The 27,911-nt window shown below is 40.3% G+C and overlaps 1 protein-coding gene across 2 annotated transcripts in view; it reads left to right on the forward strand.

The window, feature by feature from the left end:
* The first annotated feature begins 5,419 nt into the window (after positions 1 to 5,419).
* Positions 5,420 to 27,911, forward strand: part of FAM3C (FAM3 metabolism regulating signaling molecule C) — a 31,636-nt gene continuing 9,144 nt past the window's right edge. Inside the window, exons 1-5 of one of the 2 annotated variants that reach the window (XM_072861124.1) lie at positions 5,420 to 5,568; positions 20,228 to 20,288; positions 22,997 to 23,101; positions 24,184 to 24,213; positions 24,637 to 24,760. In XM_072861124.1, coding sequence (XP_072717225.1) covers positions 20,276 to 20,288; positions 22,997 to 23,101; positions 24,184 to 24,213; positions 24,637 to 24,760 — 272 coding nt within the window. In that variant the 5' untranslated portion in view covers positions 5,420 to 5,568; positions 20,228 to 20,275. Of the gene's footprint in view, positions 5,569 to 9,348; positions 9,442 to 20,227; positions 20,289 to 22,996; positions 23,102 to 24,183; positions 24,214 to 24,636; positions 24,761 to 27,911 lie in introns of those variants that run through there. The other variant, XM_072861129.1, reaches the window with a different exon arrangement.

Raw genomic sequence — 27,911 nt, forward strand, 5'->3', positions numbered from 1 at the left:
TTTCCTGCTTGATCCTGCCAGAGAAAGGAAAGGAAGGGCTTGAAGAAGAGTGGACAGATACTGCAGATCGCCAGCCAGCATCACACAGCTGGCATCAATAACAAGGATTTGGTTTTTATGATTATAGGACCCTATCTGAGGGCCCACAACTGCTAGGAAGAAACAGGATCCACCTGACAAAGTGCGGCAAAAGCAACTCTGCCAAATGGCTGGCCAATGTAGTGAGGAGAGCTTTAAACTAGGAATGACAAGGGAGGGAGATGACGACCTACAATAAAGTAAGGAAGTGGTGGACCAGTTTGGCAAGGAAATGGTGCAGGGTGATATGTAATCAACAGAACAGGGTGAAAGGGGTCGACTTAAGCAAATGCACATCAATAAGCAAGTGTCAACAGTATGGCATTATGGGAAAGCTCTCATACCTTCTCTGGGAAATCAGCACGACTGGGTGCCCATCTGAAGTGCCTGTATATTAATGTACATGGCATGGAGAACCAACCGGAGGAATTAGAGGTCTGAATGCAGTTGCAGGGCTACAACATCTCATTGGGATCTCAGTGATGTTGTGGGATAGCTCACACAACCAGGGCGGTGCAATGGATGGATACACGCGATTTAGGAAGGACTGGGAGGGAGGGGAGGAATTGCCCTTTTTGTGAGAGAGCAGCAGGGATGCATGGAACTCTGCCTTGGGAAAGGTATGAGCTGGTTGAGAGCTTATGGGTCAGGAACAATATCTTGCTGAAATGAAGCATTAATGAACTTGGAAGCAAGCTTTATGTGCCTCCTATGAAGAACAGTTGTAGTTGAAGGAGCTTCATTGTGTGGAAAAGAAGAGCTCTCATGCAAGCTGTTCAGAGCGGTACTCATGACCTTTCACAGTGCAACTTGTGAACAATACCATCTGTAGTGTGTCTGTCTCAGGGCACCTACAGTTTCCAGCTGGCGATGCTTGTCCTTGATCTGAATGGGTACAATCTCAGTTGGAAGTGTTCCTCAGATGCTCCTCATCTAGAACTGGAGCACTGATTTTTAGGACTTCTAAAGCTCTTTGGGAAACCGCTTAGATTCAACAATGTCATATGTGGGAACCATCAGATCTCCACATCCACAGATTGGAGGTTTTGCAAAAGATTGCCATTTTGCTCTTTATCGCTGCACGCAGATTTCGTGTGGGTCTCCAGCTCATTACACATTGCTTATAAAACCTCAAGCCAGCAATATTTCACTGCATCTGCACTAATACCTATGTACCAGATGTTAAGACCAATATTTAGGAGTCCCATATGGCAAAACAAAATTACCACCTTCCACTTCTTCTGTCTAAATGGCAGAATATCCTGTTCTCATTGGCACCAAATTGTCTGATTTCACAAAAAACATTACATTTCATAAGGAATCAATAAGACATCATATACAAGGAATAGCCCTTGTAACATTTAAGGTACTTAAAACAAGATAAGAAAGCTTCCTCTAACCTATCCTGCATATATAATATACAGAAGACTTTGGTCTCTGCTGTTGTCAGTCTATAAGAGTTAAACAATATTAGATGCACTCACAGGGAGGAAAATGAAATAGGAAACCCTGTGGTCAAAATGTGACATTATTTTAGCAATGGCAATTATACTGACTCCAGTGGAATTTTGCTCCCTTACATACAGATTTCCTTTTATAATCATATGCACTTAACTTGAAATAAAAATAGACCTAAATAAAGGGGAAAAAAAAAACCCAAAACCCAACCAAATCTGAAAGTTTGGGAATGCTTGGACCTGGAGTTTATTTTGACATTACAGAAAAAGGAGGTACCTGTGAAATATTGATCAGGATCAGTGCATCAGTGACAAGAAAGGTTTGGAGGTGTTCAAATCCATCCTCCAGACTTGGATTTTTTGATTACTTCCATATCCATCCTTTCTATCCATTGTTATTCAGACTTCTCATACCTGAGACCTGATATTTTGGCTGCTTTCAAATTAATTTCTGACAGCAACAGGGCAAGAAATCACAAAAATGAGAAGGTATCTATTTCAAATACCTACCACATTATAGGGCAAACAGTAAATAACACATTCTCTTTCAGATATACATCCATACTGTTTATATAAAACTTAATGACACCAGCCAGAAAGATAAAATGTTGTTTTAAGGAAGACTTTTCCATACATGTTCTTGCCTGTTTGGAAGAGGCAGGAGGGGAGAGAGGAGTGGGCTTCATGTTGTGCTTATACATTTTAGTTTCTGTTTATAGTTAAGTGACTCACAACCTGGTGAAAATCACGTTTTCGTATTGCTTCAAGGCAAACTGCCTGGAGCATTCTCTAAGTAACTTCTCTTTTCTTCTTTTTTTTTCTTGTTTTGTTCTGTGTAACATTTAGAAGATGGCTTATGCTTTGCGTCTTATTTAAAACAGCACTGATCTGCTGATCCTATCCCTTGCAAACATAAGTGTTTCCTATGATTGTGTTACTGTGTTGAGAAAAGTAACTTTTATGCCACTGATTTCCCAGGCTTTGGAGAGCTGGGTCTCTGCCAGCAGTCTGAGGCTGGCTCATTGAAAACTGCACAGAAAGATCAGCTAAGGCAAAAGTATTAGTTTATAGCATACAAACGTGAAGTTTAGACTTACAGAAAAAAGTACTTTTAAAAAGCCACCAGGAATTGCTTTGATACCAGAACTGAGAATCAAGACTGATGACGGATTAGCAGAACATCTATTGCCAGGGGCAATAATCAACAGCCTAAAGACAAAGCACCTGAAAGGGTTTGCTTCTGTATTTTACCTTGGTTTTGTTTATCCCCATCAGCCCTAGGATGCTAAATAAGGCACGTATCACATTTAGCTGTCCTGTAATTACATGAAGGAAACGTTTCCATTTTCTTAAAAAAATAAACATAGTGCAGGGCTATAATTTCACTTAGTAAAAATTAGTAGTTACAAGAGAGGCAAGAAAGCGATGCTAGAGACACTAGCAAAGAAACTTGTCAAAGATGCAGGTAAGGCCAACAAGGTCATCTTTGTTCAGGCCTAATGTACCCAAATTCTTAAGACACCTTAGTTTCTGATGTTTGCAAAATAAGTAGTTACAGTATATATTTTTCTCAGAGTTTAACAGTTTAACGATAAAAGCAAGCTATTTTATTGTTGTGTTGTTTTAAATAAATATAAGCATTTTAGATTTAAAAATTGTAAATTTAGACCATACTAGGTCTTGATGAAACATTTAGAATGTATGTGGCTATGAAACACATACTGTTTCATACTGAATTTCTTAATCTGCAGAAGCAAAAATGGTCAATTCATCACAGACCATAATAAAAAGGAATATAAACTCTTCTAGTACAGATATTTTTTGTACTTCTTATGGAAGACTTCCACTTAATGGCATAGCCATTTCATTATAAGGCAACTTACAAAAAAGGAAATTAGAAAAAAGGAAAAATTGTAAGGCAAATTAGAAAAGAAAAGGGAAAAGAGGAACTCAGAGACTTCTTGAGACACTGTGGGGTCTGACACACCCCCTCTTCTTTGGGCTCCTGCCAGCTGCCACATTTCCAGGGAACTGTGACTCTCCACCCTGTGTGCCTTGTGGCACCCTTTCAGCCAGGTAAATAATCAACAGGATTTAATCACGGCCATTCTCAAGTTTTATTTATTTGGATTTTGATACAGATGTATTCTGAGGTGTTGGTTACTGTGCAGATAGTATTATTCCTCCTTCTAATAATTTGATACTGCTACTTTCATAACCTTTTTTAAATGTTTGTTTCTATTGCAAACATTTGCTTATTGAAGGAGCCAGCCTCCTTTAGCATACTGACCTTAGTAGTCTGTTATGTAGGCAGTCACCTAATAAGTAATCAGGTGAACGTGGTGAAATTTCATATATTAAGCACTGAAATAGCTGTGAAACTAAGATATATCTAGATCATAATTTAGAATTAAAAGCTATAAAGTCTTTCTTTTCTTGAGCAATGCTCCTGCTGGCTATTTTCTTGGTCATTTTGAGATTACAGTATGCCTGAAACTTCAATGTGTTGTGAGAATTTACTACAGAAATTACCTGATGTTCAGATAACCATCCCATACTAAGGAGCAGTTGGTATCAAAGTATGTTATTTTAAACCCATTAAAAGACAGATCCGTTGACCAGATGCCGTTAAAATAAGACATGGAAACTTCCTTTTGTCTACCTGACTTTGACGATGTGTGATATGCCCTATATTGTATCTGTGGCTTTGTTCTCTGCTAAGAGAAGTGCCCTACCAATTTTGTAAAAATGCTCTCTCTGTGGTTTGACAATAGTGGCATTGACTGAATCTGGCTGTCTGCTGCCCCAGCACTTTCTCTACCCACCCCAGCAACAGTCCGGCTGAGGGAGGTAGCCCAACAGAAGTCTTCTTCCACACAGTAAAATGCTCAGGGTCCTGCCAGCCTATCTCCCTACCTACACCAACTCATGGTTAGAGGCATGAAGTGCCAAAAAAAAAAAAAAAAAAAAAAAGGAAGAAAAAAAGGCAACAGAAGCAGCAGCCACAGAGCACAGCCAAGGATAAAGAAGAGAAAGGGATAAAGGGATTACCTTTTTTTCTTACGCGGTAACACAGATCATCTCTGTCCTACTGATCAAAGTTTTTTTAAAAAAAAACTTTGTTTGTTTGTTTTAAGCAGAAAACGCCTTTTCTGTTCGGTAACAGAAGATAACTTCTGCTGTGTTTGGGGGAAAAAAAAAAGGGTGTTTAAAAGAAAAAAAACATAAACATTTCAAACAGTCTCCCAGTCCCTCCCGGCCCGGGGCACCAGGCTGGCTTTTGGGCACACCTAGCACCCTCAGTCGTTCACTTGTGGATGCGTGGCTGCGGATGTACACGCGCAAGAGATATTTTTAATATCAGCCTCCATTAAATGACTCAAAAAATCTGCAGTCCCGAACGGCCCTTCCTACGCGAGGCGCCTGCGCCCTGCCAGCCAGGGCTAACCCGTGTCCGGTCTCTTCACGGGGCCCGAGAGCACGGCGCGGAGGGCGCGGGGCAGGTGCAGGGGAGCTCCGCCGCCCCGCGGGACGGCAGCCACCAGCGCTGGCCCTGGGGCCCTCGCAGGAGCCCGTTCCGCGCTGCGGCCCTGCGGGGCGGCGGTGGCCCGCCCAGCCCAGGCGACCCGCCTGCGGGGCGTTCGGGGGGGCGCGTAGAAAGACCCCGGGGGCAGCGGGAAGGGGTCTGGCCCGGCGCCGGGCGCGCCCCCGCCGTGCCTTGCACGCCCCCCGCCTGTGTCGAACCGGGACGGCCCCTCCGGTTGCGGCGGGAGGGAGGCGGGGGCGCCCCGGGGGCGGGAGCGGGGGCGCGCGGGGAGGCTGGGGGCGGGCGGGGGCGCGGCTGTGGGGCGGCGCCGCCGCGGGCCCGGTCCGCCACCGGTAGGGGGCGGGCGCGCCGCCTCCGCGCCTTCCTCTGCCTCTGCAGCGGCGGCGGCTCCGCTCGCTTCCTGCTCGGTCGCCGGCGGGCGGGCCGGGGCAGCCTGCGCGGCGTGGCCGCTGAGGGGACGCTGCGCGACGTGCCCGTGCCGCCCAGGTAGGGGCTCGCGTTCTGCGCGGGGCTGTGCGCGGGGGCAGCCGCCTGCCCCTGCCCCTCCCGCCGCCGGCTCCGCCGCCCGGGCGCGCATCGCTCTCCTCTGCGCGGGGCAGCCGCGCCGCGCCAGGCTGGCGCTGGCCGCCTGCCCTTGCCTCCGCCGCCGGCTTCCCCCGGCGGTGCAACTTCTCCGGGCCGCCTGGCCCTTCCCCCGTCCCCTCCCGCCCGGGAGCTGCCACCGGGGCGGGGGGGGTGAGGCGGGCCGGCGCCCGGGGTGCGGGGCAGGGCAGAGCCGGGCGGCACCCCCGTTCCCCGGGGCCCCTCGGAGCGAGCGGCCGGGCGGCGAGCGGGGGTCTCCCCTCCCCCCTCCCCGTTCCCTTCCTCCTCTCCGTCGGCCCGGCACGGCGAGGGGGCTGGCGGTTGCGGCGGTGGTGCGGCGCCAGCAGCTGCTCTCGCCCCGTGCCGGAGCGAGCGCTGGGTGCTGTGGGTGCGCTGCCCGCGCCGGAGGCGGGGCGCTGGTCTCCCGCGCTGCCGGGTGGCCGGGCACGGTCGTTGTTGGCAGACGGGTTTTGAGGCTCGGCTCCTGTTTAACTGGCCCACTAAATACGCCGTTACAGAGAACAGTCGGGAACCGATAAGGAGAATGTGCTGTGCATCCTGGTTTGCAGAGGATGCCTGTCGGAGCAGTCTGTGTTCTTTCGGTTTATAGCCTCTGAGTTGCTGAAGTAGGAAAAAATGTAGTAATTCTATACTTTTTTTGGTAGGTAAGTGCTACCATATCTTAAGTTACTTTTTTGCTTGAGCTGCCGAGGGGCTGTGTAACTCACCTGATTTCTTGATCTTTCAATTTTTTTCACATTTAAAAGAGGTTAAATGATAACGTAGTAACTCCAGACTTTTGTAAAGATCTTTGCGTATAGCAGGTATTCTTTGCAATATTGTGTGTGCCCCATAACACTGCGCAGGCTTAGGGCCCGTTCTTTGCTGGTGAACCTAGTTGGCTGGTCCTCTTCTTTTAACAAAGTATTTATTTAATACTAATAGGAGAATTATTTAGGAAAAGAAACCCCCAGAAATGGCTGGTTAATGACTGTGCACAACAGTCTCTTTTTTTTTTTTTTTTAAAGCGGATGAAACTAATCAAGGTATGAATGTCTTCATTAGCACATATTTGCCCCTAGGGATTCTTTTAAGTATGAAGAAATCTTTTTCATCTCTTGGTTTGCATAGTTATCTGTGTGGCAGAACAAGTTTTGTAAGTTGCTTTAATCCTACAGGTAGGCTCTGCAGAAGCTAATAGCTTGGCATTCTCGTGCAATAACATCTAATCACTTTGGGATGGAGGAGGCACCTGGTTTGTTGCAGGCCATTGCTTCCATCCCTTTCCAACAGTCCTGACCATTTCACCCAGTAAGGGTGTAGAGTAAATCGTTACAAAAGTCACTTCACGGTACCCACAAGTTACTGCCTAGCCTCTCTACGTGCAGCCTGAGTGCTTCAGGGAATACGTGCTCCATGTTTAATGAGATTTTTCTCAGCACTTTAAGAGAAGAGTGATAATATAGAAAGAGTGTGAGAATTTAATGAATTTTGGCAAGCTAATATTTAAAAAGTGAACTGTTACGACTGAGTATTTAGTTTATGGTTTTGCTCAGAATATTAACATAATATATGGGAAAGGGATTTTTTTCCTGTAAGATCACAAGATGGATCAGTACTATGTAAGCTGCAAAAAATACCAATTTGCTTACAAATTATTTCATAGCCTAAAGATAAGGTGTCCACAAGATGAATCTGCAGCAGACAGAGAGAACTTGTTCCTTAGGATTTCAGTTGTTCAAAGAGAAGTTGTTATTCAAATAGAACTTAGGTTCTGTTTTTTAAACCTACAGTTCCAATGAAGTCAGAGGGTTGACCTGTGAGTGTAAGGGCTGCAAGTCTTACCACTTATGTCGGTGAACGGTATCTCTATGAGCCCTAATGTAAGTGATATATATGTTCAGTTTTGAGATTGTCACTAAAATCTGCTGAGAAAGTTTGGAATTTAAGGCATAATTATTGTAAACCTGCGTGTTTTCTCTGCCAGTGGCCAGCTGCACAACCCTGTGACAGTCGTTTTGCTGTCACCAGCACTGGAATTATTGTAATTGTTTCACGGTTTAGAATGATCCCTCTGGGAAGTCTCACACTGATCTGAAACCAAGACTGTCCATAAATTCTCAGGATTACTTTAGGAAAAATGTAATCTGCAATAGTGTCAGAAATCTTAGAGAGTTACAATGAGACTTCATGAGATGGCTGAGCAAATCTAACAGCCTGATGCTGCTGTGCTTTGCCTCCCGACACTCCTAAAAGTTGTCTGCTAATCTGGCAGAAATTACATTAATTCTCTTCTACTCGGTTAGCTTTCCTTAGAGAGGAAAATCACGTGGCCTGGGCTGCAGAAATGGTGAGTGGGGCTGGAGCAACCTGGCAGGTGAGCTCACCTATCATAAATTTTCATGCTTCCTAGTACTATCCAGGCCTGAGGCCCAGCAACAACACGAAAGACGGGTGATGAGGGAATAACTTTACACTGGTATTGCTGCTTGAAACCTCACTTCTTAGGACCAGAATTTTCAACTCGGATGTTAAAAGCATCTGTAACCTTTAGATAGGTGCTCCTGGCTTTCTACTTCGTAATCTAAAATGCTGTGTCTAACCATGAATCCAAGCATAGGCTCCTCATGCTTTTCTTAATGATATATGCATCCCAAGAGGACATTAGGATTTTTTTTTTCTTAAAAGAAAAAAATATTTTTCTGGAAAATTTGTAGTTCTAATTCTGCCCTTTAATTTGTTTGCATCTGCCTGCATCTTGAAGTTATCCACAAATTTAAAAAGCTTGTCCCTATTCAGTAGTCCAAGTCATTGATGACAATATTAAATATTATTTTACCCAGGCTTCCTGAAATCCAGTCACACTTAAGTTTTCACAGGGAGCTATCAATAGTTACTCCTTTGGAACTGTTAAACTGTTTTTGCTCCCCATATACAGTACCATGTTTCTATGACACAAAAATAGTTTATATTTTAATTTGCAGACAGAGCTGCAACTTAGCTTTTTCCAGCTCTTGTTAGAGCTCAGTACCAAGAGGATATGGGAGAGGGGAGAAACTTTGGAAGACTATCAGGACAGAGGGAGCTGCTGGAGTAAACTCTGCCCTGCATTTAATGTGCACTGCTGTTGAGTCAGTTTTAATAGCAGAAGGTTGCACAATGTGTTTGTATGTACAAAAACATGGTAGTTCTCATGAGAGTCCAGTTAAAATCTTAATTAACATCAAAATAGATGACACTTACAGTCTTCCCTCTATTCATAAGACTTGCTTTCTTCTTGACTGGCTGACTTCTTTCCCTTCTCGCACCCTCTCTCCAATTCTTTTATCTAAGGAGAAAGTAACCATCTCCTAGTAGCAAAGACTTTTTTTCTTAATCTGTTCTGGTATCACCAGTTAATGAGTCATAATTTCACAAACATTTAAGCTGGTATAAGCTGGTACTACCACTGCTAGAAAGCTGCTGACCTGCTGCCAGACACTTATTTCTGCTTTTGGATCAGCCCAGATGTTACTGCAAGTACCACGTGAGGTGGTTGAGGGAATTGTCGTGGCTGTTTGCTTGCTTGCTGGTCAGCTGAACGTCAGTGACACCTGGATGGTTTTGGAACTGCATTTGAATTGGTTCAGGTAGAAGTTTATTGCAGGAATTTCTGTAATAATTAGTGAATTTCTTTTACAACAGCCTGTTCCAGAGAGGCATGGCATCAGGAGTTGTTACAGTATACAGTGATTGCATATCAGCATCTTCATGTCAGCTGTGCATAGAATCTCAGTGGTAAGCTCGCTGTGGTAAGCACCCTTCTGTCACTGAGGGATGCTGTTCCTCAAATTAGTTTACGCGTACTTAATGTTGCAAACTTCTCCATGGGTGATGACATGCAGTAACTTGCTATCCCACATAACTAATTTTTCCCACTTATGATGATCCTTAGATTTTAAAATCTCAAAGGATGTAAGATGGCTGTGTTGGCTTTTAGTTAGTGGGTTGTGTACCAATTTTTAACTAAATATTGAAGTATAAAAAGTATATATATCCATAAAAATACAAAAAGAATACATTGCCCCTAGATGTTTTTTTTTTTTCTGTGAAATTAATTCTTCTTAGGTATGGCTTATGTGTTTCATACTGGTTGCTAGAATATTGCACCCAGCCAGGAGGTAGGTTATGGATCTTTGTTCTAATACCTTCATGCTCAGAAACCAGTCTAGAGACTGCAATTTTTGTTGCTGTCTTTGTGTCTTCAGTAGGAAGAAGTGAGTCACTCTAGAGCTCTTAAGAATCAAGCGACTGACCGACTTCCTCTTCATTTCTGAGTGTCTTCCACCTCATCACTCACAAATGATGGCCTGTCCAGTGCTAATACAGACCAGTAGCAATGACTTGCCTGTACCACAGGAGCACTGCAGTTCTGAGTGCATCGTGCAGCATGGAGGTTATTAGTCGCTGACAGCAGTCTCATATCTGCGATATGATCCAACCCTGCAGTGTCCTGTAGGCATAGTGTGGCCCCTCTCCATCTTGGGCCTGCTGTGCTGCCGCTGCCCTTCTTCCCCTGAGCTGACGCTTGATGCTTTCTCTGCAGGGTTCTTCCCTCAGCCAGTGGCACTCCTTTTCTGTCCTGCAGAAGGCCAAAGCCAAGTGCTGCCTCACGTGGGAGACGAGTGGATGAGAAGGTGCTCTGTGGTGGAGCAGGGGTTTCTGTATCCCTTCGAGCAAGAGGAAGGAGAGATACCCACAGTGCTCTAAGCACTGGTTGTCACCTGGGAGTACTTTCCCCAGAGGCACATCCCAGCTTCCTGTTGAGATCAGCTTGCTTCTGAGCAAAGGTTAAAACTCCTTTCCAACGTGCAGCCTCAGATCATGCTGAGCTTTTTTTAAAGAAGCTTAGATGCTTGGTAGTATCATAGTATTGTTTTTGGCAGCACCGTGTGGTGGTGTCCCTTGCTACTATTGGTACCCTTGATCCTCTCTGCCTTCCAAAGTACATAGGAGCTCTGTGCCTCGCTGCGTCTGTGGTCTCGGTGTGCAGCTGTGTGATGAGGTTGATGTGGTGGTCTGTGCAGTAAATGAATATCACCCATAAGATGATGATCTAATTCTGACATCTCAAAGCTACTATCTTTAAGGGTCTGGTTTTGCTTGGGGAGAAGAATAGTGCAGAGGAGCAGATCGGTCTTCCTGCAGTAAGCTTGGACCTATAGAGGAAGTATTTATAATGCTCCTTTCCTGTTCTGCTTGCTTGCTTTTGATAACTTTATTTAAAATGGGCGCCAGTGTGAAGTGACGACCTGTAACCATAGCCTCAAATAAATTTCTGCGATGGTCATGTGTGGTTATATCAAGTCATAGTAATTATATGTATGTTAATTGTTCTTGAGACCCATAACCTTTTTGTATGGTAGTTCTATTGAGAATTGCTGTAGGGGGCAGGATAAGATGCATGGTAGTGATGCATTACTCTAACAGGCTTGGTATTTTTTTATTGATAGAAAGATGTGAAAGCTGTTGTACATTTGAAACGTCTACTGGATTCTGGCAACACCTTGTTTCAAGTGAGACCTGGTGATCTTGCAGATAAATGTGTTGCAAAGCTTTATTTACTCCTTCCTGTTGTGGCAAGACTCAGCAGACTTTGCTGTCTTATGAAATCAAGGTGGTAATTTTTTTCTTAAAGAAAAAAACATGTCAGAAAACAAATCAGTGGTTTTGAACTTTGGAACAGGTGGTAATTGCGGCAGTGCTTCAGGTACAAAATAGTTTGTTTGACATTTGATAGAAGAAAATGTTAAACCTCACTCTCTTAAATCTCTCTTGTGAGATTTATGTACTTCTCTGTGATGAAGTTGGAAAGCAAGTGGGTGAATGAGGTTCAGCAATTTGTCCTTGAGGATTTTATCTATCTGAATTTCTCTACATGGTTTTATCCAACCCTTTGAAATACAGGGCTAAGATTCTCTTTAATAGGTACATCAGCAGCAATGGTACAATTTATTTTATCACATATAAATGGTATGGGGTTTAGGGACAGTAAATGAAATCCTATTTTTAAATATATGGACCAGTAAATTTTGTGTAATATTTGGGAAGAGTCTTCAATGTATGGATTGGGTGCTTATGAGGTTTGGGGGTTTTCTTGTTTGTTTTAATTGCAAAAGGAATGTGGATTGAGTTTCATTCTCAGTGGGAACAATGCCTTAGTACTTTTATCTCAGGCTTCCCAGGATTCAGGAGAATTTTTCTGTGTTTGAGACTGACTAGTTTGTGTGTTGCCTAAGGTGAAAGTACTGGATTGATGCTACTAGCAAAAGCTTGAATGGTCAGTGATTTGACATGTCGTTTGGGAAATGTTTGTTTTGTACATGGGGTATCAAAACACTCTGGCATAATGCTTCTTCTCACATATATTTCCTTTCTTAGAAGTGAAACCACATAGCAGTATTTGTGACATAAGGCATGCAACGGTAGCTGAATTACCTATTTTTAATGTTGGAATAAGTTTGGGTTTCATTGGCTAAATTTCTCTGGTTTTCATTTGCAGTTGATAGAATAAAAAATTTTTAACAGGCAAACGCTTTGGATCTAATTCAGTGTTGTCAGAATAGCAAGCTGAATCTTACACGTATATGGAAGAATACAATTCAGGTGGTATCATTTTTTTAAGAAGTTAATATTTATACTTCATGGTAGTATTTGTCTCAAAGGAGAAAAAAAAATACATATCCGGAGTCTGTAAGTTGTTCTGTGTGGACAAACCTTTTGCCTGTGTGGAGTTCTGCCATAACCACAAGGCACTCATATGGATGTAGGAGTGCCTGTAGGGAACAACTACTTGGGTCACACCCTGTGTCATCAGAAGATGCAGATGGTACATGATTATACAATAAAATTGAAGTACAGTAGTTACTTTTTTAAAGATGTAATTCTTTTCTGTGTGTGCCCTTCACCAGTTTCAAATTAAATGAGTTTTGTAAACATGGTGGAAAAACTATGCATAGTCTTGCAGAAAGGTAAGCAATCATCTGGGTAAGGAAATGCATCCGGTATTTGAATAAAATGATCATACTAGAAGCCTAGATTCCTACTCAGATTTAGACTTGGAATGATTTCGACTGTCTCAGCTGTTTGGTCTGTGGCATGTAATTCAGGTTGGCATAACCACTGGTTTAAAACCAGAGCTCACATAAGAATAGCTAATGCTGTCCCTGACATATCTAATTCACTGTGTAATTTTAAGTAGAAAACCACCACCACCACCCTGAACTGCTGGTAAACAACAGACTGTAATATCTATTAACAGAGGCTGGATTAAACAAAATGTTGTTTCACTGATTGCATTTTACCAGGTATGAAAAGGTAAAATGGCTTTTTTTAGCTGTTCTCTGACAGGAAAAAAAATGGATCTGATAATCATTGAGGTTATCAATCACAGATAGTAAATCACAGATAATCAATCACAGATAGTAAATGCAGATAAAAACAGGTATAACATTATTTGACTATTTTTGAAAGTATACAAACTTCTAAATCCTGCTTGGGGGAAACAATTTCCTTCTGAATTTAATTCAAAGCATCTCAGGCTGATACAGATTTAGATTTATCTGGGTACAGATTTCCACAGATTAGTGTAGAAATAGGAGGTTAATATTGAAGGGGACACTAACGCGCACCTTGTAGACTGCCTAGGTTAAGAAAACCTGTCTTTTGTATTTTTCCAGACTTTTATGATGATTTACAGTCTTCATTTGTATTTCTTGTTTATCCTTGTAGCTGGAAAGTTGTTTTTCTTCAACGTTATATCTACAAATATATAAGCAGCAACCAGTGTATATTGAGAACAGTCCATCTCAGCATCTTTTAAAACTTAAAAAATAATAATAAAATAAATTTTTAACTTACACCTTGGAGGTAAGAGACAAAAGTGGCTGTTCCTTACTTCTCTCTTTGCTTTCTGTCCTGGTTTCAGCTGAGATAGAGTTAAGTTTCTTTATAGTGGCTGGTATGGTGCTATGTTTTGGATTTGTGCTGAAAACAGTGTTGATAATACAGAGATGTTTTAGTTGTTGCTGCACTACTCAAGGACTTTTCAGCTTCCCGTGCTCTGCCAGGTGCACAAGAAGTTGGGAGGGGACACAGCCAGGACAGCTGACCCAAACTGACCAAAGAGGTATTCCATACCATATGACGTCATGCGCAGTATATAAAGCTGGGGAAGAAGAAGGAAGGGGGGGACGTTTGGAGTGATGGTGTTTGTCTTCCCAGGTAACCGTTACACATGATGGAGCCCTGCTTTCCTGGAGATGGCTGAACACCTGCCTGCCCATGGGAAGGAGTGAATGAACTCCTTGCTTTGCTTTGCTTGCGTGTGTGGCTTTTGCTTTCCCTATTAAACTGCTTTTATCTCAACCCTCGAGTTTTCTTACTTTTGCTCTTCCGATTCTCTCCCCCATCCCACCGGGGGGGAGTGAGCGAGCGGCTGCATGGTGCTTAGTTGCTGGCTGGGGCTAAACCATGACACTTTCCCAGTTCCTTGTAAAGCAAACCTCATTCTTTTAGCCCTTAGTTGTTTTATTTAGGTCATGTAATTGTTACCTAGACTCTTACATTTTGGGGATTATGCTTTAAGATAGACTTAGGAAAAAACTACATATGAGTCTCAATTAGAAGTCTAGATAGCACATTGAGCAGAGCAGAATAATGCTTTTTGTTTCACACACGGCAATCCTATTGGTACGGTTCACAATGAGCAGTTACACTTTTGCAGCAGTACCACATTGTTGACCCCAGTATTAGAGATCTGCTGTAATCTCTTAGATCCTTTTCTTCATTACTGCTGCCTGTTTTGCTGCACTTGATGTCGGTTTTGAAGTGTATTACCTTCTGTTTTATTAAATATTGTTGATTTTGGAACTTTTTTCTAACCAGCTAAGGTCAGAATTCAAAATTATCTTGACCTTCTAAATTCTTGCCTCTCATCATTGCTTGTTTTTGTGTGCCTGTTTCATAAGTATAATCTATGCACACTATCAAATTGCTAATAGAAATACCATTATCCTGGGAATGAAGTAGACTGATCTGCATGTTTCATTATTATCCATAAAAGCATTTATTACAATCGTATTTGCAAAACCCTTATAAACAGAAGTACATTGCAAGTGGCCAAAGCTTTCACCTGCCCTAAGTAGGGCAGAGGCTGTTCCCGAGTGACGTGCCCTACGTTGTGTCCCCCACGGCACCGTCTCTGGGCAAGAGTGTTGAGCAAGGCTGATAAAGAATTGACCAAATTGAATTGCATTCAGCTCGGGACTGAAATCTGGACTTCATTCAGTGTTGTGTCAGTGTGGCAGTATTAATAAGAACTATTTGTGTGTTTGTGCGTATTTTATCAGTTACTTTACTCACCTCAATACAACTTCCTCTTGCACTTTGATTCTAAGAAGAAAACTTGCTTGATGACCATCATATCTAATACATGAATGTGGAAAGAACTCAATCTTGGCGTGTTAGAAACTTTATATCATCTAATAAAACATGATGATGATTTGCTTGGCAAGATTATAGGTTCGTAGTTTTCCTAAATGAAGTTATATTATAAGCTCCCTGTGTGAAGTACCTTCCTCAAGAGACACAGGTCACTTTTAAAAGCAAGTATCTGCTGCTTTTTTGATTGAAGCTAGTTTTAGTATGTATCAAAATATGTGCAGTAGCTATGTGGACATATGTACTAAATTTGTCAGATTTGTGTTGAGTCTGTCATCCTCATACAAGTTAATAAACATGTGGAGCAGAGTGGGGGAAAGCCCTTTTCTCTCTTCCTTTTTTTATTGTAAGCTGCTGTTTTCTGTTTTTCTTCTACTTTGGTTATGTTGCCCTATGTATAGCATTTTGGGGTCTCATGGAGGTTGCTTGGAATGGCTTTGACGCTGGAAATCACAACATCTGGAAATTGTCCCTGCCTTGGGACAAAATACAATGCACAAGGATGGGTGGAGCAGAAAAAAAAAAAACAGTAACCTCAACTCCCAACTGTCTTTCCACATATCCACTCCCTAGTAGTTTGCATCCAGAATAAATAACTCTTTTCTGCATGGATAGACATGCAACTCCATGCAGGGAACTGGGCAATGACATGCCAACATTCAAAAAGGATTTATAACCTGTAACTTCTTGTCTTCTCTGGTTCAGTGAGCTGTCTACCTTTTCCTTCCTACTCTTGAGGGGTTGAGCAACCCATGTGCTAGGCCGTCCTGAAAGAGCAATTTCTGAATTTGCTAATCTGGCAGCACCAGCTTCCTGCTTGTCTGCTGGTTTTTTCTTACTTTTGTCATTGAGAGATGTTCTGCCAGTTCAGAGAGAACTTTCTACATCAGTTTAACAAAACATTCCCTTCTTTGTTTTCTACTATTCAGTATTTCATAGCTTTACATACTGGAATTTTACCATCTGGCTGGCTGAGCTCGGCTGAAGGTTAGCATCGTCGAAGCCTTATAAGAAAAATAGCCGCCAGCTACTGACAAGAAGCCTGACTCTACCAGCCTGTAGACCACAACCTCTTTGTAGTTTTGTGCTCTTTATTGAGGATGTGTATATGGCTTACTGTAGTTGAGAGGTCACTGGTCTGAACGTCTTGCCACTGATTGTTCTCTGGAATGCTGGCTCCTGTGAACTGGCGACGACAGGCAGCAGGGTTCAGAAAGCTCTTCGACATATGTGGTTGTTGCTGAGGGGAGATGTGTCCACACCTTTAGCATTGAGAGAGACCATAGGAAAAGGAGAGCATGCTCCTCCAGCCTCATGAAGAGTTGCACAAGATGCCTTTGATGGCATTTTAAACTTCTGACCTCGGAAGTTTAATAAAATAGCTGAAATTGACAGTGATATTCATCTTGTGAACGAATGCATGTGCCACATGCAGATATTTGACTATGCTGATTGTAACTAGAATTTGTTCTGACTTATAACACCTTTACTTCTGTCCATGATAGATGTAAACCTGCAGTTTGCCACACCTCTCCTTCCAATAGGCCACCCTGGGGAATAACAACATCCTTTCTCTTGACATAGAGGAAAACCAGCATCTGAAGGCACTTAGGTTCTTCTGTGGATAGCTTCTTGTTTCAAGGCACTTGATGCTGCATGTGAGGGATTTTTTGGTTTCTTTCCACTGCCTAGGTTTTAGACCTTGACTGATAAACTTCTTAAGTTCTTCACTAAGAAAACAGTCTGAAGAAAAAGAAAATCCATGTTTCACAGTCGTGCAATATAATGCTTCCCAAAACAGCCATTTTACTTTGTGACTTGTAGATGTTGATCGCTTCTGTTGCCTGTTTTGTGGTGCTCTTCCTTGGCCTTTGCCTCTGTATGGGGTTCTGCTGTACTCATCAGGGGGCTGCCTATAGACCCTGCTATAGGCTGCACCTCCTGCCTCAGTCTCTGACTAGTGAGTGATAAATGTGAGCCTTCTTGTACTGCCTGACAGGGAGAAATTATGTTAATGTAGTAATAAAATAATTATTTATATTACTGGACATTCATAAGTCAAGAAGATACTTAGGTTGTAATTCTGCTGCCTCTGCTTCATGGAATCTTACGTCAAAGAGGAGAAAAACAGTGACTGGATTTTTTTAGCCCATTCCTAAAGCAATCAAAGGAATGTTGTTGCTACTGCTTTTGTTCATCTGAGTCTGGTCAAACTCAGTTGTGGTCCTGTGTTGGTTGTTTTTTTTAAATGATCCTAAAATATGCACTATTAGAAATTGCAAATCGATTTTTATATCGCTTCTGTAATTCCAGTTATGAGGTCTACTACTAAAGATGTGGAGTAATGGTCTATAAGCATTCCTAAGGGCTCATGGGCTGTCCTATTTTATTCCTGTTCTGTCTTGAATTAAAAAAAAAATTCTAAGATAATACTGTATAGGAAAAGGACATGGCATTCATAAATTATTCTCTTGCAGCTGGAAAATGCTGTGCAATGTTTATCTGTACTGTAGCATTCCTGTATCTGTTTTCTAGATCAAATTTTTTGGTATGTTCTAATTTAGGAAAAGAATCTCTAAATCACTTTTAAAATTCCTTTCAAGTTGAGGCATAACATACTCATTTTTACTTTTTCTAAATGAAAAACATGTCACACTTAAAAAATGTATCTTATCTGTTGTGTATTTGTTGATTGCAACAAATAATGATCACTGAGATGAGTGGATAGGGACGTTGGGATAAAGGTATTCTGCAGGCAAGGTTGGATCATGTGGTCGTTCAACTTAGTTTCTGCTTTTGGTTTTGTTCATATTCTTGCTTTCATGCTTCGAATTTGTTATGTGTTTTTGTTTATAGTAAAGCAAAAAGGGGAAACTTCTTTTTCAGTGCTGACTTAAAACAAGCTCGTGGTTGTTCAAACTACAGACGGTGTTTGTTTTAATGCTGATATATTTCCGGGGGTGGGGAGGGGAGAGAAAGGAGCTCAGAATAATTCTGTTCACAGACTTTGAAATAAAATTAGTTTATCTGCCCTGGCAGGTTCTTTTTGCCTTTTTATAAGACACATAAATACTAGCCTTTCACTGAAAGAAGATATTATATACGGATATAATATATGTGGCTATAAATATAATGGATATATTATGTCCATAATATGCTATGAGATTTCCCTTGTAGTACAACCTTAGCATTCAAAAATATTTCTCTGCTTTTCAAACTTTGATACTTATTTTTGAATTCTTGTGGAGTAGAAATAAATATTTCTATACTTGTATTTGGTTTTTCCTGTGTTTTTCTCTGCTGACCATTTTCTTGGAAACTTTGAGCAGTAGAGCACAATGACTGTGTCTTTGGCAAAGAGGATCTGAACACAAATCACTGAATTTACAGATACTGAGTTAAGTGAAGGCAAAAGGTTGTTTATGTAATATCAATTTTTCCTCCCTGGCATAGACCATGAGAGCTATGTGGGAGTTTTGGTGATGATCTTCAAGTGATTTGCACTTCCTGACTTCTAGTAACAATAGTTTTTCAAATAATTTCTAAAGATAATATTTTTGATGGTTTTTGAAGTCATGACATAGGACTGCAGAGTGTTAGGGATGCTGTAGCTTTTGTGATGGGGGGTGTGGGACGGCTACTTGGGTTAGAATTATAGTTTATTACATATTTTCAAATTCGTCCTTAGTGTAGATGATCCAACAAGATCCCTGAATGCCAATAGTTTTTCTTTTCCCATATTAAATTTAAGTAGTTATGCAGGAAAATGCAAATTCAGAAATATTTTTTTTTTTTAAATCCAAAAGGGAAGTACTGATTACAGACTGTTATTTGTCTGAATGCCTCATGTATTTTTGAAAGTAACTGAGGGCCCTTTCTTACTTGTGATAAGAACAGAAGAAAATACAATAGTTCAGGTAGCGTACTGTTTTCACGCAAATTCTAATTTCAGTTCATTTAAAATAATTTTTTTACGTGCTTAATCTACTTAAATGTTGTAAAACAAATTACCGTGTTTCTAATAGATATGTAGTATTTCATTAGTAAAGATTACGATGTTTGCCAAACCTGATTTGCATAGATACCATGTCGGTGCTGGGGGTGCCAAGTGGCTGTACGTGGTCATCTTTGCTTTGTGCTTCTTGAATCGGGAGTAGGGGGAAACTCGAGACAGAAGATGTCCAGGCTCAGTGCAGCATGGGCCCACCGTGGCTGAGCATGACCTTGGTGCAGGGCCAGCAGCAGCCGTGGCTCTTCAGGCAGAGGGCAAGAGATTTGGTACAGCCCAGGGACAAGGGGTTGATTGAGGAGAAGCTGGTAGCAGCCTTTGAACAGAGTCTGTGTAGGTTGTGGCCCGTTTTGACTTTACGTGGTGGCAAGCTCTTCTCAAGAAGAAACTTTTGGGTGCTTGTGTGGTGTTTGCTCAGAGGCAATGGTTTTCAGTTTATTCAGAAATAGTCTCAGTTCTAGGGTTGGTGCTTCTGTCACCATTGACCATCGTGAATCTTCTGGATGCTGCTATGAGTGACGAATGTGTTACTACATTTCTGTAATGCATAGATTAAAGTATTAGAATAACCTTCTTTCAGTTCAATTGAATGCAGTTTATGCAGTATCGCAAAGGCCAAAATGCTTAAATCTTTTCTCTCCAAAGCGTAGTTTGCTATGTTATGTTGCCAAATAACAACTTGCATCCAAAAGTTGCTAGGACTTTGAAGCAATGCAGATGGAGTTGTTGACTTTTACCACATAGCTTTAGGAAATCAAAGACTGCTTAGATACAGCGCTGATAAATACTTATGTCACAGATTGAAGGGCTGACAGTTGAACAGAATTGGTAGTGGATTTGATGAAATTAAATCAATGGTTTTTCAGAACACTTGTTTCACAGAGTAACAAATGAAAGCAATACATCAGAAATCCATCTTAAATCTTCTTCCCTTTACTGTGAGCATTAAGAATTAGGTATTCATGACAGTCATCATTAATGTTATTGGCTAGAAAATCTGTGGGTTTTTTTACTGTTATCACAAAAGTGCTTATTTGACTGTAATTACAATGATGTGCTTTTCTTTTTTCCTAGGTGGCTATTTTTAATGCAGTAGTGTCATTAGCTGGCTGAAGACTAAACATGAGAATAGCAGGTAAATATGCTCAGTAAAATCAGACTTTTGTCACTTGTGAAACAAGTGCAATAGACAGCATTAACAAGTTGTGACAATAAGGTTTTAGAATAAACTTAACTGGCATAACAGGCATTGCTGTTCCATTTAACTGGTGTTTAATGAAACTCATTTTGGAATTTGGGATGGTCTAAGAGCAAGCAGCTGGTTAAAATGCTTCAGCTGATCTGCAGTGACTGGTTAAGGTGCCATGATTTGACATACTTTGTCTGCTAACTGTGTAAGATGATGAAAGAATAAGGAAATAGCCAATTGATGTCTTAAGCTATTTCTTCCCTGCCTCACACCCCAACCAAAAGTCTTATGCGCTATTATAGTATAGTGTCTGAAACTTCCTGAATGGTTACTGGGAGTTTGAAAGCTATAAAAGCCTTTTCATAGAGGTAAGTTACTGTAGTACAGGATTTAAGAAACTGATTTTACTTGACAGAAGGTGTAGTGGTTGTAAAAATCTTTGCCAATATAACACTGCAAGAAAATAGTATTTTAGATATTTCCTTGTAGTAGAATAGCCTGTGTGGCAATTGAACAGGTTTGAGTTTCTGCACTTTTATTGATAGTTGTAGTTTTACGTTGCAGAAGGAGCAACTGTTGGCTCTTCTAGGAGAGAATGACACCTTATTTTCCAAGAGTTGCACATTAACCTTATTAATGCATGAAATTAGTTCTGATTTTTGTCACTACTTCCAAAGTTGTTTTATTATCCTCAATATGTATAACTGGAAACAACCTGCTAAAGTAAATCTGATAAAGAACTGGAAAATGCTACAGTTTTTAGAAGATGGCTAAATCACCTGGAAAATGACTTTTCCAAACCTCTTTTTTTTTTTTCTTCCATCTAACTATTTTTGTTGCTAAAACCCACAGATGAAGATACAGCAGTTGCTATAAAACGTTTAACCTGTAGCAAACAGGCTGGTTTTGGTTCAAGTGCTAAAATAATTTTCTAGGAGATTTCTTACCTCTCCCTTAGAGGGAGCACTCACAGTTCAGTTGAAAGGCTCAGGATATATAGTGGAGGAGATGATTAGTGCTCAGACTTGAGTTCTTGTTCATCTCACCTACTATCTACTGAAACAACACGCTCTCCAAGTGCTACTTGCTAGATGACACATTCTAAAATCTGGTACCATCTTGTCTTTTTAAGCAGTGTTGCTTTGAAAACCTTTTCTCCACTTCTTAACGTATGTTCAGATCATCTGTTTTCTCGAGTGCTTGCATGTGGTTCACTTCCCTTCAAGTGCAATAATCTTTGGAGTTCCAGCATAATATTTTTAAATTAAGTTTGCATCTGTGTTTTCTTACATAGTATGTATGTGCTCACACACACGAAAAGGGAAAGTGGGAGAGGAAGACTGAACTACAAGCAAACAAACAAGTTGTATCTCTATCTTCATCTTTTATTTTTCTATCCCCTTATCTTGTTTTTAGCCTTTTGGAAGGATTGATTAACATCTCTCATCCTTCTGAAGGCTGAGTAATCTGTCTATTTTAAGGTTTTCTGAACAGCCCATCACAGCAGCAGTCTGAGAACTGCAGGAGTACATAAGTTTGGGTTTTTTCTGAAGGATTTATTTGGCTGGCAATCTAAGAAACAGAAGCATGCTGTAAGGTTGCTTCTTCCAAACAGTTTGACATACTGGGGTGAGACAGGAAGGCAGGCTGTTGATCAGATGCCTCCTCACCTAACTTCTACACTCAGTCAGTTAGTATTTTGCAATAAGGTAGGAGTGGAGTATTCTGTAAAAATCCCTTGAAAATTATGCTAAAAAATGGTGGGGTTCATGGCAGTACCACATACACCCGAGTTTCCATTTCAGATTTAAATTGTTGTGGTTGTGTGCTTCCAGCTGTTCTCCCAGGAGGTAGTTTGACCACTCAACACTGGAGAAAGTTAGGCTTATAAAACTTCAAGCTACCTGAGGCTTCAACATATTAAAAGGGGGAGGGGAGAGGTACTGCTTTTTATTACTTTTTAAATTAGCTCTTTTGAGTTTTCAAATCTGCTTTTTGAAGGTCAGTAATTTAAATTTGTTGAAAAGGAGGTGAGGAGGCTTTTTGTTTGTTTGGTAGTTTTTTGGGGGTTTTTTAATGTAATGGTCAGACCTGACTAACCATAGCAGCCAAGCTACAGTATATGAACAGATCCCTAATCACTCAGTCTTGGCCATATGTTAAAATAGAGGTAGCTCAATTCTGGGGGACGAGGGGAGAGGACTATTTGTGAACAATGAGGAAACAGATACACATGGCTAAGAACAGGGAGGTCGAATGGGGGGAGGCAGAAATGTCCCCTTTGGACAGCAGCCAGTTAGATCAACTTAGTTCATTTTGTTAAGCTGGATTTCCATGGAAAAGTCTGTGGCTTCTCCTGGCTGCTGAGCTGAGTTGGTGAACTGTGGTGTCAGACAAACATGAAGCTGGAGAAGGCTTGAGAGCAGGGTATGTATATATGCTATAGTAACCTGATGGACTGGCTCAGTTGCATCCTGCATTATAATGTCCATTTCGTGCAGATTACTTCTGTTTAGTGAGTCCACAAATTATCATCCTGTTTCTGAGTTCACCTTAATGTAATCTGATATACATTTCTTATATAGTTAATTTTGGTAAACTTAATGTTATCATTTGCAGATTTTTTTTAAAAACTTTTCTCTGCTTCTAAATAGGTGCTGCAAAGTTGGTAGTAGTCATAGCAATATTTTTATTGACGTTTTATGTCATATCTCAAGTGTTTGAAATAAAAATGGATGCAAACTTAGGACACATATTTGGTAAGTGATGACTTCTTTTTTCTCCAGACATCTATTAATATTTACTTGACCCATAATCAAGAATATCATGTTGATTTTGCTTTAAGCTTGACTCAGGCTCTTACACTTAAGAATTCTGTGTTTATTTTTAATGTGTGTACTTGTTGTTTTTTTATATATATTATACATATACATGTGTGTATTAAGTTATTTACTGTATGAAATATTTAACCTACTCTCTTAATCAGTTTGATTCTTTTGCCTGCCAAATATGCATAATTTTACCTGCTTTTTCTGTTCACTGGTACTTACAGTCTTAGTCTGGAGTTGTAAACTAGGTGACTTGAATGATGTTTCTGGAAATCTGCACTCTGCCTTTCTGTTGCTTAAGCAATTCAGAATTTATGTTTTGGGTGGGCTTTTTTGCTAGCACAGGTACACTACCATGTACGATTGAACATGCAGTAATCAAAACATTTCAGAACATGTGCCCAGATTCTACACAGAAGAGGATTAGCAGCTGCATGGGTAGCGTTCTTGTTATTTAACTGCAGGTTACTACACTGTGAGCCAACATCTGAACCAGTCACCAGAGGCATCTTTAACAATTGTTGAAGAGACACAGGTGTCATTAAGTATTACAGATGTATTGCAGACAAATGCATGACGAGGTCACTTGCGTCTCTTCCTATGCCAAGAAAGGGAGTCATGAATGGTTGGATTCAAATACACCTGAGTTGCAGGCTTCCAGTGTTAGGTGGAAGGAACCCCATCCTGGTGAAGCTGTAAGGAGGGAATTCATTTCACTTTAGTGCCCACACCTCCACAAATCCCTGGTGGTTTTGTATCTCCATGGATCTTTGTGTTAATCAGAGAGTCATAAATTAAGGCAGTGCTTCTAAATGTGGTTCCTGAACACTTTCATTCTTCTACCATGTAAAGGTTAATGTTTTATATTGGAACATAATGTTCAGATGTATTTGATACTTCATTTCAACCAACCTGTTCTTATAGGGGTACAGAAAGGTTTTAAACTTATAGGATATTTTATAGCAGATGATACTTTAATAGTAACATCTTGTATAACTTTTTTTGCATTTTAGCTAGATCAGCACTGGATGCAGCTGCACGCTGTGAGTATTAATATGCATGTGTTACTGCTGTGACTTGGTTTTGCTAATAACAGAAAGACTGTTGAATTTTCATAGTTAAGGAAGTCTTAATTACACTTTAAATGCAATCAGAAACTAATTTTCCTCTTGTCCTGATTTTCCTAAATTTGTGGCAAAGTCTGGTTTTTTGCCAGCATTTCACTTGTGGTTTTGTCATGTGGCTTTTGATGACAGTGCCAGAGCAAGCAGCAGGGTGAGAACAAGAAGTAGAATAATGAGATACTGCAGGAACCTAGATTGTTTTAAGCTGCTATAAAACTGCAGATGAAATACTGTTTGTCTTTGCTCTTTTCCTTGAATTCCTTCAGAAAACCTAACTGATATTTCTCTGTTAGCCTACCTGTGGTATTGTCTCTAAAATCCTGTTTTATTTCCTTTTGAAAGCTACAAAACCTCCAAGATACAAGTGTGGAATCTCTAAAGCTTGTCCTGAAAAGCATTTTGCATTCAAAATGGCAAGTGGAGCAGCAAATGTAGTTGGACCTAAAATTTGTGTAGAAGATAATGTGTAAGTATTTTTACCTGTTGTCTCTTAAGTATCTCTTTCAAATGCTGTCTTGTATCACTTTGCACACAAAATCAGTAGGTTAAATGATTCTTCGTAGGTTTTGTTTTGCCAATGGTTTGACCACATGAAAAAATTATACTGCATTGTAACTTTAATTTCTGATGAAGAACACTTACTACCCTGCAGTAAATGCAGAAATGTATGCTATTTTAATACATGCAAGATAGCTTACACTTTATTTCAGGCTTACAGATTTAAGGATTAGTTAGACTTTGTCAAGTCAGATGCAAACTTGCCTCCAAGTAACTCGTTCTTGTTCACTGAATTACTGTTAGAGGCACAATTGTATTTTTAAGTAATTACTCTTGATACTTCTAACTGCATGTCATCAGCTAAAACCGTGCTGTGGAATTGTCTTTTGCAAGTCATCTTTTAAACTATCTTTTCCACAGTACCAATGTCAGAACATATTTTCCACTTTTCTTTAAAGGATTACTTCAAAAGGGAAAAATAGTATTTTAATGATCAGTAGTTACTTAATTGTGCTGATAGTAACTAAAGTTAATAAACTTAAAATAACTGTGTAATGAGGAAAGGAACTGCTTGAAACAGTTTGGTTTTGAGTTTAAGTCCTGTATTTCTGATAACTGTATTTTTAACACAGTATTATAAATAATACTGTGCCTAGAGTATTTAACTGAGTAACTTTCAGTAATCCCCATAATGGGAATATTAATATTTACTTTTAGACTCTTTGTTTCTTTGCTCTTAGGTTGCTCCTGCTCATTGTCACCCAGAGTGTGCAGAGTGTGTCATGTAACATAATCTATCCACTCAATTTTGCATGTCACGTGTTGGAAAAGACATGATGTTAGTATTGTCAAGGATTTTTTTTTTTAATATTGGTCACAATTACAAGCCTTTGCCTTCCATTTGCATTTAAACTACTCCAGTTTAGCTGTTTCTCAGCCCACGCTATGTTAGTACAGAGTGGTTCAGACAGCACGTACAGCAGTTAGTGCTAATGAATTCTAGAGCAAATGGCAACTTCACTGTGAACAACATAACCCCGTGTAATATAGTAAATAGGATAATTAATCTATAAGAGAATAAAAAGTATTGATTTACATTTTCCATCATTTTAATCTTAGAGTTACTTTAGAGAGTAGTCTTATACGATCTTAGAGAAGACTATTTTTAGCACTAACTAGCAATTAAGATGTAGCGAAGTTGAAATGGGAGCTTTTTTCCCTGACAACTAAACGCATGCAGCTTCTTTGCTTTGTGTTATTAGTAGAACCGCAAGCACCATTCAAATTTCAAGCTGTTCTTCTGTGCGGCTGACTTAGCTCAAGCTTGCTCACTTGTGTAGGAGTGCATTTGCAGCGGAGCATCACGGTGTAGTTGGGCAGCACGTGTAAAGTGAGCATGAGCTCACTGTTGGCACATACTAACTAAAAGCTGCTAGGTTCTGCTTTCCACTCTTATCATTGATTCGCTTCATGACCTTGGACAGTCTTATCTAATCTCTCTGCATGGTGTTTTTGTTGGTGTTAGAAAACTTGCTACCTTCTCATTCTGGTTGCTAGGAAGCTTAATATCAGTGAAGACTTAGGGTGATTCACTGATTACAAGTTGTGGGAGTGCAAGTAATATTTTAACTTCAGGATTGTAGGGTTGATTTGTTGTTTTTTTTTTTTAATCACTTACTCGTTAACTAAGAAGAGATTGTTGTTCCTGTCCAAAAAAAAAAAAAAAATCCTCTACTGGATATTTCACTGAAGAAAGTGATGAAAAGAAAGTAGTTGCTGGCAGGAAATCCTCTATTCTTTTAATACTAGTTGTGCACTTTAGTGCACAGCTATTGGAGTCTTAAGTCCAGTTTCCCTTGGCAAAAATCCTTCTGAATTCCTTCTGAGGAGGACTTGTAATGTCTATTTAAATGTCCACCAGAAAATTTGGTTAATTTTATATCATCTCCTGCTTTGCTCATAAGACATTTGATTTCTCTTTCAAAAGCTCCCATAACTTGTTGATTGTAGATTGTTGGAAGAATTCTAAAACTGATGAACAGCTGCCCTCGTGTGAGAAAACTGTCGCATTACAGCCTGTAGTTTTGTGACAGTGCACAAGCTATCTCAAGTGTGTAAAGTATCTCAGAGCTCTGAAAGAACTAATTTCCTCTTCAGTAGCTCTTTTTTAGTGATGTTTTGTGAACTCACTCCTGCAAAGTGTTTTTTTCTGATTACTTTGTATTTTTCTTCATACTTCCAAGACAAGGAAGCAGGGACAAGTTTTCATAATTTGTCAATGATATTTGCAACGTAGGTTTTTTGCTGTGTATTAAACATAAGGACATCACTTGGTTTGAGAGCACTGAAGGTGCTGATATAATTCAGAATGCATTTAATTTCTCATTTTTTCTTTTTGCTTATATAGATATTTTGGTGTGAAATAGGAATTCTGCTGTATAGAAATTCAGTTATAGCCTTGTTCTCCTATATTGGAAGGACATAATCCAAATTAGAAAAAACATACTGTAGTCATCATCAAAATATTAAATATTGTAGTTGCTACTTCATGGGCTTTTTAGAAGAAGGGGCGATATTGCTATACTACTTTACCAGCAACTCCTCCATGCAGTTTTACTTCTGTTAAGAAGCCAGTTGCATGATTGTGCCGCAGTAACCTTATAGCAGCAGAATGTCGCACTGCATTTCTTCAATAACTAGTAATTCTTGTATTCATATTTGCAGGATTTTGTTGTCTGAAGTCCATTATAACTTTTGTTATGTATGTGTGGATTTTCAGTGTCTAGTCACCCCAGTATTGGATATTTTTTGACTGGTATTTATTTACAGAGAATTTTGTAGTTAAAATAAAAGGAAGTTCTTATTCTTTTTGGTAAATTAAATGTCCACTACATTGTATATGAGCAAAGGACCGTGTTCAGAACTTCACTGCCTTTTTTTTCATTAATGTTTTCAGTCTTTATTTGCCATATGTTTTTATTGTTTAGAACAGGTGCTCAGACATGACGTGAAAATCATGTGATCAGAGAAGAAATGATCCTCCAGTGGCTAAAATATTTCTGGAGTTCCCTACTAACCAGAACTGAATTCTGCATTTCAGCAGAAAATTTCAAGTCTTC

The sequence above is a fragment of the Ciconia boyciana genome, chromosome 1 (genome assembly GCF_034638445.1).
Source record: "Ciconia boyciana chromosome 1, ASM3463844v1, whole genome shotgun sequence".
Taxonomy (NCBI): domain Eukaryota; kingdom Metazoa; phylum Chordata; class Aves; order Ciconiiformes; family Ciconiidae; genus Ciconia; species Ciconia boyciana.